Here is a 19,968-nt window from a genome sequence, read left to right on the forward strand (position 1 = left end):
AGGGGGGCTTGCCCTTCAGGAATGCGTCTGTCCTCCGCGAACGGGAAGTATTGTGGGATTTGGGGGAGCTGGGCTTGTGTTCTTCGCGAACGCAATCAGTGGGTCGCGAACACGATGGTCAGGGGGAAGAACCATCGCGAACGCGAAGAACACCTTGCGAATGCGAAGGTCATTTGTGCTAGTGCTTCGTGATCGCGTCATGTTTGGAGGCAGATTTTAGAGGAAATGCCCCAATAGAGCTTTGATTTGCTTGTGGAGCAAGGTAAGTGTTGGGTCTAACCTTGATTTGAGGGAATTAGGAACCCTTGAGCTATGTGCTATGTGAATTACATGTGTAGTAGTGTATATGCGAGATGGCGAATGTATATACGCCATCAAAGTAATTGTTTCCATGCTTTCCCGTATTCCATTAATTATTTTATTCCATGTCTTAATTGTTACATGCTTTAATTGCAACCTATGCCTTAACTTGCTACCGTCATTTATTATTCTCGTATTAAAATGCTAGTTTCTTCCATGCTTCCAAGATTAATTGCTTCTTGCCTTAATTATTTTATATGTACACCTTAACTGTCATATATTTGGCTTTCTTGTTGCTTAGTATTAATTATGGCATTTTCTTGATTTGGTACGAGATTCCTTTATAATTTGCTTTCATATTTGTTAATAGTAGAGGTTCTTGTGATTTGAGCTACTAAGTTGATTACATTTATTGATTTTGTTTATGGATCGAGTTGCACGTCACAACGGATTTTATATGTGATTGATATGGTGAAAAGCTTTGTCTGTTATTTTTTCGGCCCAGGGGAGTTTATTCGACCTATTCCCCAGTCTCCCGCACTGCTCAAGTAAGTGTGCGACTCCGTATGAGAACCTCCTTCTCTTCTGCCTACTCTTCGTTTACACGGTTCTCAAAGCAAATGAGGAAGGGTGGGTAACAAGTACCACGAGCCCTCTATCCCACACATCTATACAGAAGCAAGTGTAGTTCACTGGTTCCATCGAATGCTCCCATCTGTTGGCAAAGATCGTGTGAGTGTGTAGAGAGGAATATGATATTGAATCTGATTATATGGTGGGATCGGGTTGTGTGCCGTAACGAATTTTACATGTTATTATTGATATTGATATGGTGAAATAAGGGAGGATTGTGTTTGTACGGTGGGATCGGGTTGCGCGCCGCAACGAATTGTGTGTTTTGTATTCATTGTTGTATTGTGTTAGCTTTCGATGTTTTCATACGAGATTGTGAGTACTGGTGTTTCTGGCTTTACCGATTCCAAGGGTTGAGTTTCTTTTCATAAGTTATCTGCTTTATTTTTTTCGCGTTTCTTTTTTTTTTTTTATTGTTATACTGTGTACAGGTTATTGTAAGTAGATTGCTCGGATTGATTGCCGGATTGGAGACTTGAGGTACAACTGCTCGGTGTTGGCAGCCCTGAAGTCCCCTTCTATTTTATCCTAGCTGTTTATATTATTTCAGATAGTTTTACTTTTATTCAGATCATTATCTGTATTATTTTAGTCGCTCGTGCACTTGTAATACCGATTCTGGGATTGTATCTAGATATTGCGGTTATTATGGTTTTTCATACTCTATTTCAATTTTTACAGTTTAATTGGTATCAGTTAATTTGATTTGTTAAAAATGGCTAAAAATTATTCTAACGCTGGCTTGCCTAACAAGTGAAATATTAGGCGCCATCACGATTCCGAATGTGAGAATTCGGGGTCGTGACACTTCATTCTCATTTTAAAAGTTGAATCCCCATACCTTTCGTTTGGTGCTCTCCTAAAGTAACCATAATAGACATGCTTTCATTCTTGAACTTATGTTTTGCACATATTTGGGTAATATTAATGAGTATGTGGAATCAGGAATGAATATTTGAATTTCACAGATACCCCGACAATCTTTCCCTGTAGAAAGATATGACTGGAAGTATTCAAAATAAGCTTTCTTCTTATCATGTGTTTTTTTTAATAAAAAAGAGTAAGCTGATTACTTACTCTATCAATTATCAATTATATATATAATCAGATACATCTATAGGTAAAGACATTTTTAGAGTTAGACACTGAGCTCTTAACTCAATTTAAATGTACAATAATTCGGGAAATAGGAGTTTACTAGTATTTTTTAAATTGATATAAGTATTAAAAAAATTGATATTATATTCTAACATTAGGTGAGAGATGAGTATTTTCCCGAGTATTTTTCTCTAATTTATTTTATTTGAACTTTCTTTAGAGAAATTATATTGGTAAGAATTAAAAGTGGATTATCAGTGGTCCATGATAAACCACATAAGGTTATGATGAAGTGATAAATATTCCTTCATTATTAACTAAAGATCTAAGGTTTGAGCCTAGTCATCTTTAACAAGAGTGTTTTACTTCGAATATGAGATTTTTCAATGCAAGTCCGAATTAATTGAGTCCCATAGCAAGTATCCTCATTCACACAGGGTTTCGGGAAGGGGCGTACCCTTAGACGTGTGATGTAGACGACCTATCTATCGTAAGTATTGGTGACTGCTTTCACGACTCGAACCCGTAACTTATAAGTCACATAAAGACAATTACTTCAGATATTGAACCAGAGGCGGATCTAGAGTACAAAGATCGGGTTCACCAGAACCTAGTAGCTTTTGTTTATACCTTATATATGTACTAAGAAATTCATTAAATATCTATAAATATCATATTGTGAATTTATAAACTATTGTATATTAAGTTAAGATCGTTATAGGAACTCATTAATTTTAAATCTTGAATCCGCCTATCGAACATTAGTAAAAGACAAAAATATGGTCCATAATCTGGATTCTGGCCTCTTTGAGAGAGTACAAATCCCTTGTCCGCATTAAAAGAGAATAATAGGGAGTACAAATCTTGCAAAAGGATACAGTATACTTCTTAATTAATGTCACTGACTTAAATTGTACAGTACTTTCTAATTATTCTTCTGCCTATGTTTTCTCCATAATTGGGGGTGGGGGTGGGTCCCACTGGAGAATTATGAGAAAAATTTCCATTTTTGATTCACCAAACTCCTAATGTAATTTCCTTATTATAGTAATTATTTCGTAATACATTTAATTTCTCGTACTAATTAATTATACTTTTTAAATATCTCCTTTAAATCATGTAATGCCAAAATTTCCTTCCTTTTCTTAATCAAACTCAGGTTTTGACATATATTAATTTTTATTGGAAACTTACAAAGTCTTGATCATAAACCTTCTTGAGATTCCTTCTTGTGGTCCTATACCCCACAAATTTCTTCTTATTTTCTAATTATTTAATCATTTCTTAATGATTAACTCCAAACATCACATAAATAAGAGATAAATGATTCTTTATTTCTAAATCTTCATATGTTAGAAGCCCCCCTCTTTTTTTTTAATGGATAAAAAGTTGAAAAAGGGAGAAAATAGTAGAGATAAAATATATAAAAATCAACATGTATCAAGTATCTATCGGTCATAGTAATTCATTATGATTAAACAATAAATTAAGGTGAGAATATGTATTCATTAACTATGATCTAGTGATAATATATTGTATGTAAAGATGTGCTTCATGTATTTATTGAATTGGTGTAAACATCTTGAAGCGTATAAACTCTTATGGAAAAAAATAAAAGGAGCAAATTAAAAGATTTATAGGGCGTTTGGACATAAAGATCATGAAATTCCAAAAAAAGAAAGTAAAAATAAGTTGAAAGTGGTATTTAAAAATTAAAGTTGTGTTTGCATATGAATATAATTTGGAGTAATTTTTGAATTTTTGTGAGTGTTTTTAAGTAAAAATTTTAAAAAATAGTTTGTTTAAGTTTTTCAAATTCTGAAAAATTCAGAAATTTAATTTCGAGTGAAATTTGAAATATTTATGGCCAAATACTTTTCGAAATTGTTTTTTAAAAAGAAATCCGAAAAAAGTGAAAACTTTTAATGGCCAAACGGGCCTTAATTATCCCAATTAAACAAGAAAATGATTGCACAAAAAAGCTTGTTTTTTTCCCCTTAATTTAATGATGTTTGGTGTTATCTATTCCAGATCTTTCTCCCTCTATTTTCTCTTTCTTCTTGCCATGTAATCCTCTTTTTCTCTCTTTTATTTCCCTTGGCTTCTTTTTTGAAATGAAATTACTTAAGCAGCTGACACCTTAGCTATTTCTCTCAGTGTTTCTTTTTTGTCAAACTCTTTCAATAATAAGTGGATCTCACTGTTCTTGATTTCTTTCTTCACTAAACACAATTGGGTTTCTTAAAAGTTTAATCTTTTTTGTTCACTTAAACAATTTTTTTTCTCTTAAAGTTTGAATTTTTGCATTCCCATTTCAGCTTCCATCTTTGTTTTATGGGTTTAAAGTTCTAGTCTTGGATTTTGTATAATCCTCATATTTTGTGTTTCTCAAGGATTTAATCTTTTTTTGTTCATTTACCAATTAAATAAATGAATAAAGTTAAGATTTTTTTGCATTCCCATTTCATTTTCCAGTTTTTTTTTATGGTTCTTAAAGTTGTAATCTTGGATTTTTTGTATAATCCATAATTAGGGGTTGGAGTTAAATTTTAAAAGGTTTGATCTTGTTAATTTATGTGACTTATTTTCTGAGTTTGTACTTTGTTTCTGTATACTGGGGTTTTAAGCTTATTTTCAGCTTTTTTTATGTGTTAAATTCAATTGAATTCTGTTATTTCTTCATTTGTTTATTTGAGTTTTTTTGAGAAATTGATTAGTGGGACCCCTTGCTCCAAGACTCTGTGGGCTACTTCACTAGCTTTCATTATTCAGGTATGATAAAATGCTAATTTTTGTATAATAAAATTTTAGTTTGAGCTTGTTATGCTCCCTGGTTTTCTTAGATTATATGTTAAAACTGTCAATTGCTCAGCATACCCTATTTGAGTATTTTTGTATTCGTTGAATCAGTTTACACTAGCATGATTTAATTGGTTTCTACATTATGAAATATTCATAGATTATATTTGGAGGGGGGGGGGTTGAATGAGTGCTTATTGGTGTTAAACTGTTAGTGAAATCTAGCATGATTTCGTTTCTACATTATGAAATATTCAGATTTTTTTTTTGTGTTTGGGGGGGGGGGGGGTGAATGGGTGCTTATTGGTGTTAGACTGTTAGTGAAGTCTCTAAATTCAAGTTAGGAGCTCCTATTACATTAATTAAGAGTTCTTTCACATTCATTTTGAGTTTTGCATTTATTAGTTATGGTGTAAACATCGCGTGCAAGTAAGTCTTTTTAATGATTTTTAGGCTGAGGTCATGCTGTGCAATGCAATTAACTGGACATTCTTGTGCATTTTTTCTTAGCAGCTAAATCGTTGAGTTTGTTATATGCTGATTTCGAAGCTAAATGATTGGTCAATACTGTTGGCGACTTCTTTGTTTTATTTATTATTTTTAGACGTTAGCGGCTTCTTTGTTCTATTCGACAACTATGACGTATATGTTTATTTGCATTGGTCAAATTATTAAGTTGTTTTATACACCTAGGATTGAGCTCAGTGAATTTCTCTGTGGACCTTGTATATACCTTTTTCCTTCCTCTATTTACTTCATTTTACCCCTAAGATTTGGTTGTGTCATGTTATTTTGGTAGTTATATGAGATAATGTGGTCAGGGAATTCAGAATAGATTATCCTTTTTCATCGTTTATCTTTTTACCTTTTCTGGTATTGTGTGAGAATGTATGTCAATCTTGCTTTCTGAAGTTGGAGGTTCATTTATATCCATCGCGTTCTATAATTTCAGCACTTGCTTGTTGCTGTTATTTTGAATAAAAATCTTACTTAAAGCCAAAAAGGAAAAAAAAATAAAAATAAAAAAGGTTGGCTGTTTCTTTAGTAACCTCGACTGGCTCGTCATGAATGATGTCACTCCTTTTGGACATGTCGTCTTTATTTCTCCCTTGACTTTTATAACAAACAATTTCACATCTCCTTTCATTGGCAGTTACATGCTATTTTTTATTTATTATCTTTTCAGGCTAAACTGTTGGGACGGACTTTTTAGCATTTTAGGATATGAACATCACTATTGAAACCAATGACATGATGACATCCAAAGTAGATGTGGATTCGCCCGACGAAGCTACTGTTGGAGGAAATGCAGGTGGAAGTGAACCACTTAAAAAAGGTCCCTGGACATCCGCAGAAGATGCAATTTTAATGGATTACGTCATGAAACATGGCGAGGGGAATTGGAATGCTGTCCAGAAGCAATCAGGACTTGCTCGTTGTGGTAAAAGTTGTCGTCTGCGGTGGGCAAATCACCTGAGACCAGATTTAAAGAAAGGTGCATTTACTCCAGAGGAAGAGCGGAGGATAGTTGAGCTGCATGCTAAGATGGGAAACAAATGGGCACGAATGGCTGCTGAGGTTCATATTATCTTTCAATCTTTTTTCTGTCACTAATGGTTACTGACGACTATTTCCAGCTGTCTTATTTTGCTCCATATCTTTGCTTAGTTAATAATAAGGCATAAATGCCGTCTGCCTTCCCCGTCTTTATTAAACTATTATCTAGAATTTGTTTAAAATGACTGTTCAATATTGGGTTTTGGTTAAAAGCATCATTGTTTCATATTTAAATTTCTAAAAACACATGATTGGAGTATACCGGCCTTTGTGTCATTTTCTTTAACAAAGAAATACGGAAAACACATTTTTGGTATTTATTTGGGTTTTTTGTAAAATCTTCAAACAAAATGTCTTTGCTGCTATTTTTTCCACTGTGCAAGTGAACTTCCAGTTCTTCAGTTGGCGGAAATCGTCAAACTGATTTTTCTCAGGTAAAATGATTAAGCATCAGTTTATTGTTACACTACTAGGAAATAACTGGCATCCTTCATTTGATGATTTTATTTCATATTAATTCCTATTTAAGTTGGCGTCCAGCCAACAATAAATTCAAGGTCACTGCTAATCCTGCGGACGCAGTCCATATCTTATTAATACTTATTCATAACTCTTTCCAGACAATGTCGAGTAGTCTTGGATAAGTATTCCTTATATAAGTATTTAATTTTGACTAAGTAATTAGTATCATTTTGATCTGTTCGTCCCCTAATTGTGAGTTTCTGCTATATATTTTCAGTTATGGGGGAATCTTGATTTGTGCAAAATCATTTTGAATCAGATTTAGCTTTTCTTTCCTGTATCCCCTGTTAATAATAATAATATCTCAAATTCTATCTTTTGTTTTCCTTTGGGTGAACAACTTTTGCCTGGTAAAAAGGTGAGAAGTGAAGTTATTAATAATGAACACCACATTGTCCGAGCCACTTCCTCCCGATGATGATTTTCTCTATACTATCTGCTATTTTTTATAATAGTCAAAAGTTCATTCTTCCATTATCTAGGTACACATGATTTTGATTTGGGTAATATGTGCAGTATATTTCGTTGCGATAATGAATAGTGCTTTTGTGTTTGTTAGAACTTATAAATTTACAGATTAGCAAATGTGGATTTTCATCCCCCTTTTAAAGAGTCAGGATATTAGACCGGAGATTGTACTAATTAAGTAATCAGGAGTATGATTTCTTCAACTTCAATTGGATGATTGGTGGTATATGATTCATTAATTAACTTACGTTATGCTCTTTTTTACCTTTTCAGTTGCCTGGCCGCACAGATAATGAGATAAAGAACTACTGGAACACAAGGATAAAGCGACATCAGCGTGCTGGCTTGCCAGTTTACCCTCCAGATATTTGTTTCCTAGCAAGTCAGAACAAACAAAATGAGGAGTTGGGTGCATTCTCCTCTGCAGATGCACAAAATCCTAATGTCTCGGGAACTAACACTTTTGATATTCCTGCTGTAGAGTTCAAAAATTTGGAACTCAATCGGCTGTTATATCCACCACCACTCGTTGAAATTCCTTCTAATAGCTTGCTCGATATTACTGTAAGTAGCTTTCTCGCCCAGGGTCATAGTCCTCCCTATGGTAGTACGTCTTTCCTTTCGACAATGCATCCGTCAAAGCGTATACGAGGATCAGAATCCATATTCTTCGGTTCAAATGGTGGTTCTTTGCTTGGTCAGCCCTTGGGGTTTTCCTCATATAATAATCATAATGTAACATATGATGATCACGAATCATTCTCGTGTACTGTAATTCCGGGCAGCCAAGCCCCTTTAAATGGCAATTCCTCTTCTTCGGAAGAGCTCCCTTCACTCCAAAATCAGACGGCGAATTGGGGCCCACCATCTTCCCCTCTTCCTTCACTAGAGTCCATTGATACTCTAATTCAGTCCCCTGCAGCTGGACACAGTGAATCGGGTAGTGATCTGTCGCCTAGGAACAGTGGTTTACTGGATGCTATGCTTTACGGATCACAAACTATGAAAGCTTCAACCGATAACTCACACCAAGAGAAGTCGTCGTTTGGTGATGCAGTCGATAATTCTTATGCCGATCTAATCTCTCCTTTGAGTCATTTCACTGCATCAGTATTTAGTGAATATGCCCCTATCGACGGAAGCTCATTACATGAGTTCCCGTCATTAGCCACAATGCCAGGTGAGAATGGTGAATTTTTGGCTTCTCCTTATTATTTGCATAGTTAAGTGTAGTGTGTTTATACTTCATGTAATTGGATTGTTTCTTGATGTTGAAGGATGCAAGGTTAAGCAAGAGAACGTTGCCACATCATCAGGGCAAGCTTGTGGACGCGATTCTTGTGCATGGGATGCCATGTCCGCTGTGTAGTCGATGACCTGAACGCGATTATGGTACTTTTAAAAGCTATGAGAACATCTTTTTTTTCGAAGACAACTTGGTTATCTCAGTTATAACATGACAATGGAATACAATGTAATATTTTCCATTAGCTGGAAACACTTCTGCATGTTTGGAGTGCATTGAGTTTAGGCAATCTATTGACAAATACATTGATACTTCTTTTTATGTGGCGTCAAATTGATTGCAGTTTTTATAATATTAGCTTAATTAAGTGACGTGGACAGTAAGAATTCATATAGCCGACCTCAACTTGCTCAGCACTGAGGCGTTGTTTGTTGTTGTAAATCAATTGTGGTTTGGAGGAGTTGCAGCATGTGCTTGTGTGAGACAGTAAATTGTACTTCATGCCCCTACTACATGCAGTCTAGGTGCATGAAATGAATGGGTGAAGCATGAAAGACAGTCCTTAAAACCTGTTTATTTAGCCTGTTTGGCGTTTTTCAAAAAAGTAGTTTTAGTGAAAATTAGTTTGTGTTTGGCTAATTAATCTGAAAAGCAATTTTCACCAACAATTAGTGTTTGGCCAAGCTTTTAAAAAGTGTTTCACTGCGTATTTTTTTCAAAAGTACTTTTTAGGAGTTTTTTTTTTTTTTTTTTTTTGCTTTTTAAAAACTACGTTTGTTTCTATTCAAAAATATTTTTTTTCATCTAAAGTTTGGCCAAACACCTCAATATTTTTTAAAAAAAGCAATTCTTTGAAGAAAAAAAAAAGTATTATTGAGTTTGGAGAAGCTTGGCTAAACATGCACTTGTCTAAAAAGTTTGTTACAGCTATAAAAAGGGAAATATAAGGGCTTGGCTTAACTTCACTAAATATGTCATTTTCATTGTTTGAATATGTGACATTCTTTTTCATTGTTTGAATCTGTGACATCGTGGTGACACGAAGGCATTGCGCCAAAGCTTTTTATTTTTTTTCAGGCAATTAATTTGAAATGATACGAAAATTTTTTGAATTGTTGTTTTCATTATTTTAAAAAAGAAAAAGGAAATAGAGAAGAAAAAGGAGACTTAAAATTTTTTTTTTTTTTTTTTTGACAATAGTTTTTGCCTTCACGCAAAGTCTCTCTATGCGCAAATGAAGCTGCGTGAATGATTTCCTGCCCGAAATTCTATACTTTTACCTTCTTTTGGAGACTAATTGATGATCCCTTTTACGTCACAACTAATGCTCCTTAGGGTGGTTACATATTTTTTTATCTATGGTTTGGTTTGATATATTAAAATATTGCACAATTTCTAAAAAAAATTATTTGTTTACAAAAATACTCCACAATCGGTCCATCACTTTATCTTTTTAAAAAAAATATATATGTTGAGAAATATTTTTATATGAAAAAGGTTTAATTTTTTTTATTTGTCTACCTATATTGTAGTATAGAACTGAATATTTATTTATAAAAAAAGAAATATGCTAAATATTTTTTTATCTAATAGGGATATAGTTTTATTTTTTACTTTCTTGGATTATTAGGTAAAGAAAGTTTGAATTAAAAAAATAAAAAAAAAATGAGTTGATTACAAGTACATTCTAGTACGTAGTAGTAGAGTACAAATTTATAAATTAACCATGAAATTGGCGAAGTATAGATATAAATAGCGGGAACAATTTCAGTATCAAACTTTACATCACTTGCATTAATATAATAGCATATTTTAATCAAGCATAAATTTTGAAGGGCAATTTTATCTTTAACTAAGCTGATGCATGCATTAAAACATATTGCATTATTAATACCATGGTTTCATATGCATTAATTATGCATATGATAATACCAATAGGGTGTATAACTAATGCATAGCAGTGACGGATCCAGAATTTTTATCAAGAGGTGTCAAAATATAAATAATTAGACACATCAAAAAGTCAAGGGGAGTCAACGTATAGTAAATATACATAAAATAAAATAAAAATTATTTAGCAAAATAGTGTAATTTTTCGGCGAAGGAGTGTCGCTTGACACCCCTTGCTTCAATGTAGCTCCGCCATTGATGCATAAATTCAAAAAGTGTACCAAACAAGACATTATTAATATACAAAGTTAATGCATATATTATTTTATCCGATGCATCCTACCAAACGACCCCTTAAAGTACGAATGGAACTCGAAGTTATTTTAACAATGCATGCATAAATCATGGGTAGAGGGTAACTTCCAGGTTAACCCCTTTAACTTTAGAGAAATTGAACTAGAGGACTATGAAACTTTGAAGTAACATTTGTTGGCACTTAGGAGGAAAATAACTCCGCTGTTTTAGCTATCATTTCTATTGAAAAGAAAGAAACTCATTGGCTATTTGTTTCTCAAATACAAATTACATCTCGTGTAATTATTTGAAGTAATATTTATTGGCACTTTATGACGTGAAAGTTTGATCTTGTAATCCTTGCGTGAAAAGGAATTTTTTTTATAAAAAAAATACAAAAAGTGAATTGGGAAAAGAAGTAGATGGGAAAAAAATAAGAAAAAAATGATTTTAATAGGAAATACATGTGTCAGGCGCGTGTATTTCACCACCAAACACAGATGTGCTAGTGAATTTCAGGGTGATACTAATTCAATCTAAAAATAGTTTAGGGGATAACATGAACCCCGCAAAGATAAAGTGTGTAGTTAAAAATCCGACTATAGATCGGGAGTAGTTATGCATTTTCTCAAGAATAAATGCAAGACATATGTCCTTTTATACACACATTTGTCATGATTAAGTGATATATATTTTCACTTTAATTTTAACTGCTCGATATGAATAGTGCCTGCAGGTTAGTTTTATATATCCCACTAAGCCTACCAAATTCATTGCATTGGATTGAGTTCGGAGAAGTTCATAATATTTGGTTTTCTTTTATTCAGTTCTAAGAATGGTTTCGTTAAGTTTTCAACTTCCATTAGGTTCAAAGACCAAAATCACACATTTGATAAATTGAAGGTTAAATGTAAAATAACACAAGAACCACATTTGGAATATAGCAATAACTCAAGACTGAAATCAATATTTTATTGATTCAAACAGATTGGAACAAAAAGAAACGGGCAACAACTGCGCCTCAACTTAAAATCAACAGAAAAATCAAAGCATTTCTCCCTATATCAACCACTCCTGTCTTTACAATGAATGTAAAGAACACAACCAGTTAAATTTTCAAGCTATGAAAGAGTTTTACAAAATTCCCAAGCAACGGTTCATTGCCATCTTTAGACAATATGCAATAACAAATCAGAAATTTGGTAATAAACCAGAGAAGAAAGCATCCTTTTTCTACAGAGCAGCACGTGAATTACAAACAACAGTATCCTCCAATTACAAGGTTATATTGGCAAAAGCAAAGGCAATGGCTTTCTGGGATCAAGTCTTACCCTGAATAGCCTACTGACAACCCAACTTGGTGTCAGTTTGAAGGTAAAAAAAACTCAGTACGCAACAACTTCCAGGATACTGGTATTACAAACAGACCCGTCATTGATATTTCAGAAACTATGGTACAATTTTACCTTCCTATCAACATTTTCAACACTGTCCTCCAATATACAGAACAACATCAGGGTTTTCTACCTAAAATCAGGTCCGTTGCCTTACCCTCCTGCCATTGGTATCACCACCATCTGAAAGCTGGGCCCAAACGCTTCTAGACTTTCCACCTCCACTGCTACAATCATCATCACAACCAGCAACGGTTTTAAGAAGCTCCGACTGAAGAGATGGGCAGTTTTCTTTAAGGTATTCAAATCCATCCGATTGCATGACAGCTGCGAAAACATGCCAACTAATAGATGAGAGAAGACTACAGTGCAAAGCAAGCACACAAAAAAACACCTGCAGATTTCCATGTCTATCATAGTTTTTAACATAGAAAGGTCCCCAGAGGAACTCTGCTGCTAGTTACAGAAGTCGAAGCCAAACTCCCCAATGGGGCAGCAACTCATCAAAGAAAATGCTAGACATTTGGATATCCAAAGGGATATGCACATTCATTGTGACATTCTATAGCACTGTATCTTTTGTTTTTGATAACCGAGAAATCCCCGAGGGCTAGTCGCATAGGTCTGTAATTTTTTCATGTGTCTTCGACACACATTTGAAATGCCCTAACTTGGTGAATTCCAAAATTTAGGATGTGGGAGTTAGAGCCTCTTTGGTGGTAAAAGAATTTTTTCAACTTCTAGGGAAGTACATAATTTTCCCTCTGTCTCTTTCCAGAAAGGTAGTTAAATTTCATTAATTGGAATCTAATTTACACGAGGTTAACTTTATAGTACGCCCATTTACAACAGACACAACTACCAGATACATACATGTATATCAGTCATTATAAACTTAATAGCCATTTCAGAATAAATATTCCATCCGAAAGCACTCACTAGTGAGAAACATTTTTTGCTTAATTCCAGGAAGAAAACATTTCTCATACCATTTTCAGATTGCTTTTCAATTTACTCATGTAATTTCTGAAGTTAGAATCTTCAAAAGAGGCATTCAACGTTACAAACCAAATAAGAGCACCAAAAAACAGGACTACTTGACACATATATTGCAGTCATCTAATAATCAAGATATGTGTATGGCAGACAGAGCTTCATAGGATCTAATTCTTCAAGTTAGTCCCTCATAGTCAAATAAAATCAAAATGTGATTAAGCTAATAGCAGACTGTCACTAAGTATGGATGCTTTCTGTTTTCAGAGTTTACAGCAGCGTGGCTAAGTACAATTCTTCTTTCATTTCAGAGAAAATCTTATTGTACTTTTATGTTCATATGCAGAAAACTCATTTGAATTCCAAAGTAGGAGTTTATTTTCACTTGAGTGGATTCCATGATGCACCCATTAACAGATCTAGAAAAAAGTAAGCTATCAGAGAGAACAATGGAAGTTGGAATTTGACAGTTAAAGAGTTCTTTTGGTGCTGTGTGGCGTGTGGTTTAAGACTTGAGGTGCATGGTTGTGTGTAGCCTTGCTGGTACAACAAAAGGAGATTAATGGATCCATAGACGTTCCGTTGATGTCACCACCAGGCGAACTTGTGTTCAATGGAATTGAATTCGGCATCAGTAACATCAGTGGCAAAGATGTCCATGCCAAATTCATGAGCACAAGTTTTAACAATTTTCCATCCTTACTTCACTAGGTCAGGATAGCGATCCATTACTTCCCGTCTCTAGATTTCTATATCTCATTTTTTTTATAAGGTAAATAATTTTATTAACAATTGGGGACTAACCCCGTGTACAAGCCGTATACCAAAAAAAGAGAACCTACACCAAAATATAATTCTCAACAAAAGAGATCCAATCTTCTATACAAATAGGGACCTCATGAGTATAGATTTCTATATCTCATAGAAAATGGATAGTGATCTCGTGGTTGAGAACTACGAGGTCTCAGGTTCAAGTCATGGCGGAGGCAAAAACATTAAGTGATTTCACCCTATATGTGCAAGCATTGGTGAACAGAGTTACTCGGTACTTGTGCTGGTGGGAAGGTGGCAGGTACGCCGTGGAATTAGTCGAGGTGCACGCAAGCTGGCCCGAGCACCACCGTCATGAAAAAAGAAGTGGATAGGTCGGAAATTTTAGATGCTTTTTTATTATGGGCTTGTTACATTGTCGTAGAGGTACAACAACAACAACTCAGTAGAATCCCACTAGTGGGGTCTAGGGAGGGTAGAGTGTACGCATACCTTACCCCTACCCCGAAGGGATAGAGAGGCTATTTCCGGGAGACCCTCAGCTCAGAGACAATAGATCCGTAACAGAAACCAGAAAAATAGTATCAGCATCGTAAAATACAGCAAATAAATGGAAAGGCCAAAATGTGAAAGACAGAAAAAATGTGAAACACAATAAAAACCGCTAGCAGTCCTAGATAAAACACTATCAGACTAGCCGGCGCGACGAAGAGAAACGCTCGACTACCCCCTAACCTACGACCCTAATGCTCGACCTCCACACCTTCCTATCAAGAGCCATGTCCTCGAAAATCTGAAGTTGCACCATGTCCTGCCTGATCACCTCACCCCAATACTTCTTAGGCCGCCCTCTACCTCTTCTCGTACCTGCCAGAGCCAACCGCTCACACCTCCTAACCGGAGCACCTAGGCTCCTCCTCCGCACGTGCCCGAACCATCTAAGCCTCGCTTCCGCATCTTGTCATCCACGGGAGCCACGCCCACCCTCTCCCGAATATCCTCATTCCTAATCTTATCCATCCGCATCTTGTCGTAAAGGTACTGATCACATATATGGCCTGGGATGACATGCAGCTTCTTTGTGTTTGTAAGAAGAGGGGAGGCAGTGAAGAAAACCAAAGAGGTAAAGACAGAGGAATACTTATAGAAAGAAGTCCTTTATACCAAAGTCTAACTCTTTGATAAAATATCTCTAGAGAGACACTAGTGGAAGAGAATCCCATGTTATTGAACATAGGAATGAAATAGGTCCAAATAGAGCGAGATGGACAGCTAGGATGCATATAACCAACCCAAGTAGCTGGGAATGAGGCATCTGTTCTGTTTGTTGTCGTGGTTTAGGATATCTAAAGCAGCTTCAATTTTGGTAAAATTCGGAGCAGAACACTCTTATTCCACCTGACGGCTGCACTTTTGAATTTTCAATATTTTTCATGAGAAGAGAAAAGAAAAAGGAAAGTATTCCTAGCAAAAGAAGAAAGACTTATCTTCTTTGCTCAGCTTATGTCCTATCAGACATAAAATATATTGACAGCTTCAGTAAAGAAGCATAACTCCTGCTAAATTGGTTTTGGAAAAGAGGGATCGCAAGACATTCAGCAAAAGGGCGGACATGGAAAATGGTTAACTATACAGACAAAGATAGATTCAATAGATACCATGGACATGCTACAAGTCTACTTACTTCACAGCTGCTCCAAAAGAGCAAAAAAGATGACAAATAACCTACCGCCCGCCACCCACAAAAAGAAAACACCAAGGACCAGGCAAAATATACAAGGTTCATGCTAAACAATTATTAATTTTCATTTTGTTGCAATCCAAGACAAGGCAAAATGCACAAGTTTCAGTTAAGCAGCTCAGGACACTCTGCAGAAGTCACTCTAATATATGGACAAGTTGCAACAAATAATATCTCTCATACCTGCAAGATTTTCAGCAGCAAATCTAAGGCAGACAGCTTTGAGTTCCGTGGCATGGTAACGGTCAGCTAAAGCAAGAGTTCTGGAAACAGAGTTCACGGAAATATCTTTGCAAAGATGAGATTCACACACCCGCCTGAGCCTTGTTAAATCATACAGATCAGCTGCTGCTAGCAGTTTTGCTGTCAATGAATCAGTCACAGAAGGAATAGAAGAAGAACTAGTATCTTCTAGCTCTTCTTCTACAAGAGAATCTCTGTATATGAAGTGCAACAGAGCCTGTTTCATGCCACAAGAATAGGATATATCAAAGAAGGGGAGAGTGAGAATTTAATTTTATTGTTCAAAAGAATTTTTAATCTTTTCTGCCCCAAAAAAAAAACAAAAGTTACTTTGGAGAAACAAATACAGAAAGAGAGATGGAAAAATGCCACTATCTGAAGCAATGAGAAATATCGTCTACTTCGACAGCACAGGAAAACCTAATTTAAACTAAACTGATTAAAAGAGGTAAAAAAGAAAAGACGTTGATGCTCACTTTGAAGACAGTGGGTTCCATATCCGCGACAACAATCTCCTGCTTATCACCCTCCAGCTCATCAAAAAATTCAGTGCGGAATACAGGAGAACGAGCAGCCAATACCAGCTTATGGGCATGAAATTTTTCACCAGCCACACTGAAAACAACATCAGAGCCTTCCATATTTTCCAATAGCATGCCAAAGTGCGATCCAATATCAGAATCTGGAACCTGTATTGGATGTAAGCTCGAACAGTCAATCGTAGATCGAACAACTCCAACAGTGCAATTGATTTTCAAACAGTCATCCTTGAGATAATCTGAAGTTTCAAGCATCGCTCGTCTAAAGAAACGTTTGTAGCCCCTGCATACCACACATATAAACAAGTATAGCAAATTTTATCTTCAGTTATAATAGACAATATCAAGCTTAAAGAAAAAGGAAAAAATAAAGTTCGATTAGGGTCTCCTAGATACTAGTTCTAGTTTGTGTTTTTTTTTTTCACATTAATGCCATGACAAGGAATAGAAAATTTCAAGAAAGGGAAAAACCTAATAATAGAGCATGTGTCATCAAGGAGATGCACCACCGTCAGCAAGTACCAAATATCGCCCACAAATAATGTCGACACAATAAGATGTCTCAGCATTCAATGAAGTTTTGTGATGATAACTACCAACTTCTTGATTGAATATAAAGAGGATAATTAGTGCTGTGCACCTTGATGATCAGGTTTGACTACATTCAAGCGTTCTACCTCCCATTCATTTCTTCTTGTATCAATTCTCCAAGCGACTGTTATATTACATTTTTTTGACTGTTATATTACATTACACATATGGCCCATGTAATATTTCTCATTTTATGTAGTCAGTGCTCAACAAGCATCAACTACTACATGCATAGGGCAACTTTGGTAACAGAAAAGACCCTCGCAACATATCAAAACAATTAAATACTTGAGCAGATCACTTTATCCAAATTACTTTAAAAGACTGTTTACATTGAGATGAGTTAAAAAACGGGACTAACGCAACCTCAAAAGTTAGCTCATGAGGTTAGGATTGTCCAAGGAGACATACCATTTCGTCAACCAATTTGGGACATTCTAACAACCCCAACAAACCTAGGTCTAGACATTTAGAGCATGAAATATGTAAAATGGGGACCCAAATTGGGTAAACTAAGAATTGGAACGGGTCTAGCTCTTATACCATATTACAAATAAGGACATTGGGCCTAATTTAACCCCAAAAACTAGCTTATAAAATTAGGATTACCCAAGACTAACATCAATAAAATTATATTACCCAACCAATGTGAAACATTCCAATAAGACCATATAAGAAGGATTGCCGAAGAAAAGAAGGATTGCGAAGACCATATAAGAAGACAACGACTCATTCTCTGAACCAATGTGAGACATTCTAATAAGAAGTGAACCGCATCATCAAAAATATCGAGTTTTCGAGAAGGACAGAGTGTCTCTAGCTGACCCTTCAAACACTCCCTCACTTACGAGTCAGATTCTTTTTGTTTTTTAATTTATGAGAATGGATGGAGTAACCCAAGACCCTTATAAAACATTTTGCATGCCCTTTACAACCAATGTGGGGGTTGTATACATCTCAACATCCCCCTACACGTGTAAGCCGGGATTTTTGGAGTTCAAACGTGGACTTGATATGCACTTACGAGAGTGAACGTGCTTACCATGTTGATGTGTAAACCATTTCATGTAAAAACTTAAGCTTTTGAGAGGAATACTTTTATTTATTTAACTACGTTTCACAATTATTCATTCACAAGGTAGGAGCAACTGGCAAGGTCTGTGTACACACTACCCTCTCCAGACTCCACTTGTGCGATTATACTAGGTTCGTTGTTGTTGTTGTTGTTGTTGTTGTTGTTGATGTCTTCACAATTATTATTAGCTATAATTAGCCCTCTTAATACTGAACCCTGAATAAAGCCGAACGAAACATAATTATAGCTTGTCCCAACTAATTTCTCACGCAACTTCACATAGGACAGAGTTTGATCATTTTGGATAGATGCTAGAAGGATAGAGGCATATTTATTGATCGAACAAAATTCCAACTAACACAAGTTGAATTAAAACTTTCCACAATGCTTATAAATAGCACTTGCAACAGCACAAATTTCAGTCTTTTGCATAAATCAATAGAATGAAACAGGTAAACTCAACAATAACGCATGAAAACTTATTCACTGCAAATTAAAGTAAAATTAAATAATTTAAAGAAATCACAAACACACTGCCAATTTTTCTTCTTTATTTTATGTTCAAGCTAGCTTACACACACCTCAACTATTCCACCAGGTACATGCTATCTCCCACCAGCACAAATATCGGGTAATTGCGCCTATCAAGGCTTAGGCAGATGGACAGAAATCAGCTAGTAGCATTTTTTGCAACTGCCAATTTACCATAGCCCGAAGGCTTGCCCTCAAACTAAAACAAAATTGCAGGAGTTAAATTGGGAATTAATACTTTCTAAACTGCTCATAAATAGCAGCTGCAACAGCAATCTTTGACATAAACCAAAAGAACGAAACAACTAACACAGCAATAAAGCATGGAAACTTCAAATCTACTACAAATTAAAACCATATCACATAAGAAATGACAAATTGCTACATTGCACTGAGGTTCGCCCTCAAATTAAAGCTAAAATATGGGAGTTAAAGAAAATTACCACATGCTGCCGCGGTATTTCAATGTATAAGGCCCGCTCTCAAGTGACCGATCAAAATGACTATGAACCTTATGCTTCCCTTTACCGCTCTGATCAACAAGCGTCAACTCAAACAAAGCCCTAACATCCGTTCCTTCACTTGCAAGCGCAATAAAAACCGACACGTACGTCGAAGTATCCTCAGGATTTTTCCCATCCGGATAGAAGTAAATCGCCCACTGATGACCTCCAACGGTGAAATTATCACTTGCGATATGTTTTCCCACTCCCATTCCTTTCGCCAACGAATACCCCTGGATCACAAACCGGTGTGAGCCGTTTACAGTTTCCGTCACGGATCGGGAGCTCGTTGGCCGGTTCAATGGACTCGTATCGGAGACGTGAGTGATTATTGGCTGCTCCGACATTGTGTGAATTGGCGATTTTTGGGGTTTTAGGGTTTGTGAAAGGAGAAATTCATGGGAGGGAAGAGGGAGTGGAGTTGGAGGGAATTAATAGGAATTGAGAGGGTAAAATTTGGGAAGATCGTGAAGAAATTCTGTTAGGGTTTTTGAATTTTTGTTTCGGTTCTGTAAAGAGATTGAAGATAGCAATTGGTGGAAAGAGAAGGGTCGAAAATATTCCAATTAAAACTATGAGAATGATTGCTCGTTTTTTTAAAAAACTATTATCATAAATAATAGTAGGCTTTATTTATTCCAAAAGGCACATTTTTTTACTATTTTAACACTTTCACATTGATAATTCCATTAAGTAAAGAACTCTCTACATTAATATATTTTTTACCACATTTCCTTTTCCCTCACTCTTCCATAAATTCTTTTTTCTCTTCTATAAATA

General features: G+C 35.5%; 2 protein-coding genes across 2 annotated transcripts; one reads left to right on the forward strand and one right to left on the reverse strand.

The window, feature by feature from the left end:
- Positions 1 to 4,127: 4,127 nt before the first annotated feature.
- Positions 4,128 to 8,942, forward strand: LOC107822559 (transcription factor GAMYB-like). The gene is made up of 4 exons (XM_016649111.2): positions 4,128 to 4,803; positions 6,017 to 6,408; positions 7,651 to 8,557; positions 8,655 to 8,942. The coding sequence occupies exons 2-4, from the start codon at positions 6,055 to 6,057 to the stop codon at positions 8,744 to 8,746; spliced, it is 1,353 nt and encodes a 450-aa protein (XP_016504597.1). The 5' UTR covers positions 4,128 to 4,803; positions 6,017 to 6,054; the 3' UTR covers positions 8,747 to 8,942.
- A 3,063-nt stretch (positions 8,943 to 12,005) lies between these two features.
- Positions 12,006 to 19,771, reverse strand: LOC107822560 (BTB/POZ and MATH domain-containing protein 4). Its single transcript, XM_016649112.2, has 4 exons — positions 19,129 to 19,771; positions 16,426 to 16,771; positions 15,890 to 16,166; positions 12,006 to 12,528 (listed from the first exon to the last, which is right to left on the reverse strand). Exons 1-4 carry the CDS (start codon positions 19,533 to 19,535, stop codon positions 12,341 to 12,343), a joined length of 1,218 nt encoding a protein of 405 aa, XP_016504598.1. The 5' UTR covers positions 19,536 to 19,771; the 3' UTR covers positions 12,006 to 12,340.
- Positions 19,772 to 19,968: the final 197 nt, after the last annotated feature.

This window comes from Nicotiana tabacum, chromosome 19, assembly GCF_000715075.1.
Source record: "Nicotiana tabacum cultivar K326 chromosome 19, ASM71507v2, whole genome shotgun sequence".
NCBI classification, from domain to species: Eukaryota; Viridiplantae; Streptophyta; class Magnoliopsida; order Solanales; family Solanaceae; genus Nicotiana; species Nicotiana tabacum.

Coding starts and splice junctions, on each gene's coding strand:
- LOC107822559 (XM_016649111.2), top strand. CDS start 6,055: ATGAACATCACTATTGAAACCAATGACATGATGACATCCAAAGTAGAT. Junction 6,409..7,650: donor GGGCACGAATGGCTGCTGAG/GTTCATATTATC, acceptor TTACCTTTTCAG/TTGCCTGGCCGCACAGATAA. Junction 8,558..8,654: donor GTCATTAGCCACAATGCCAG/GTGAGAATGGTG, acceptor TTGATGTTGAAG/GATGCAAGGTTAAGCAAGAG.
- LOC107822560 (XM_016649112.2), bottom strand. CDS start 19,535: ATGTCGGAGCAGCCAATAATCACTCACGTCTCCGATACGAGTCCATTG. Junction 16,772..19,128: donor AAATACCGCGGCAGCATGTG/GTAATTTTCTTT, acceptor TGTGGTATGCAG/GGGCTACAAACGTTTCTTTA. Junction 12,529..15,889: donor TGCTGCTGAAAATCTTGCAG/GTATGAGAGATA, acceptor ATGTTTTCGCAG/CTGTCATGCAATCGGATGGA.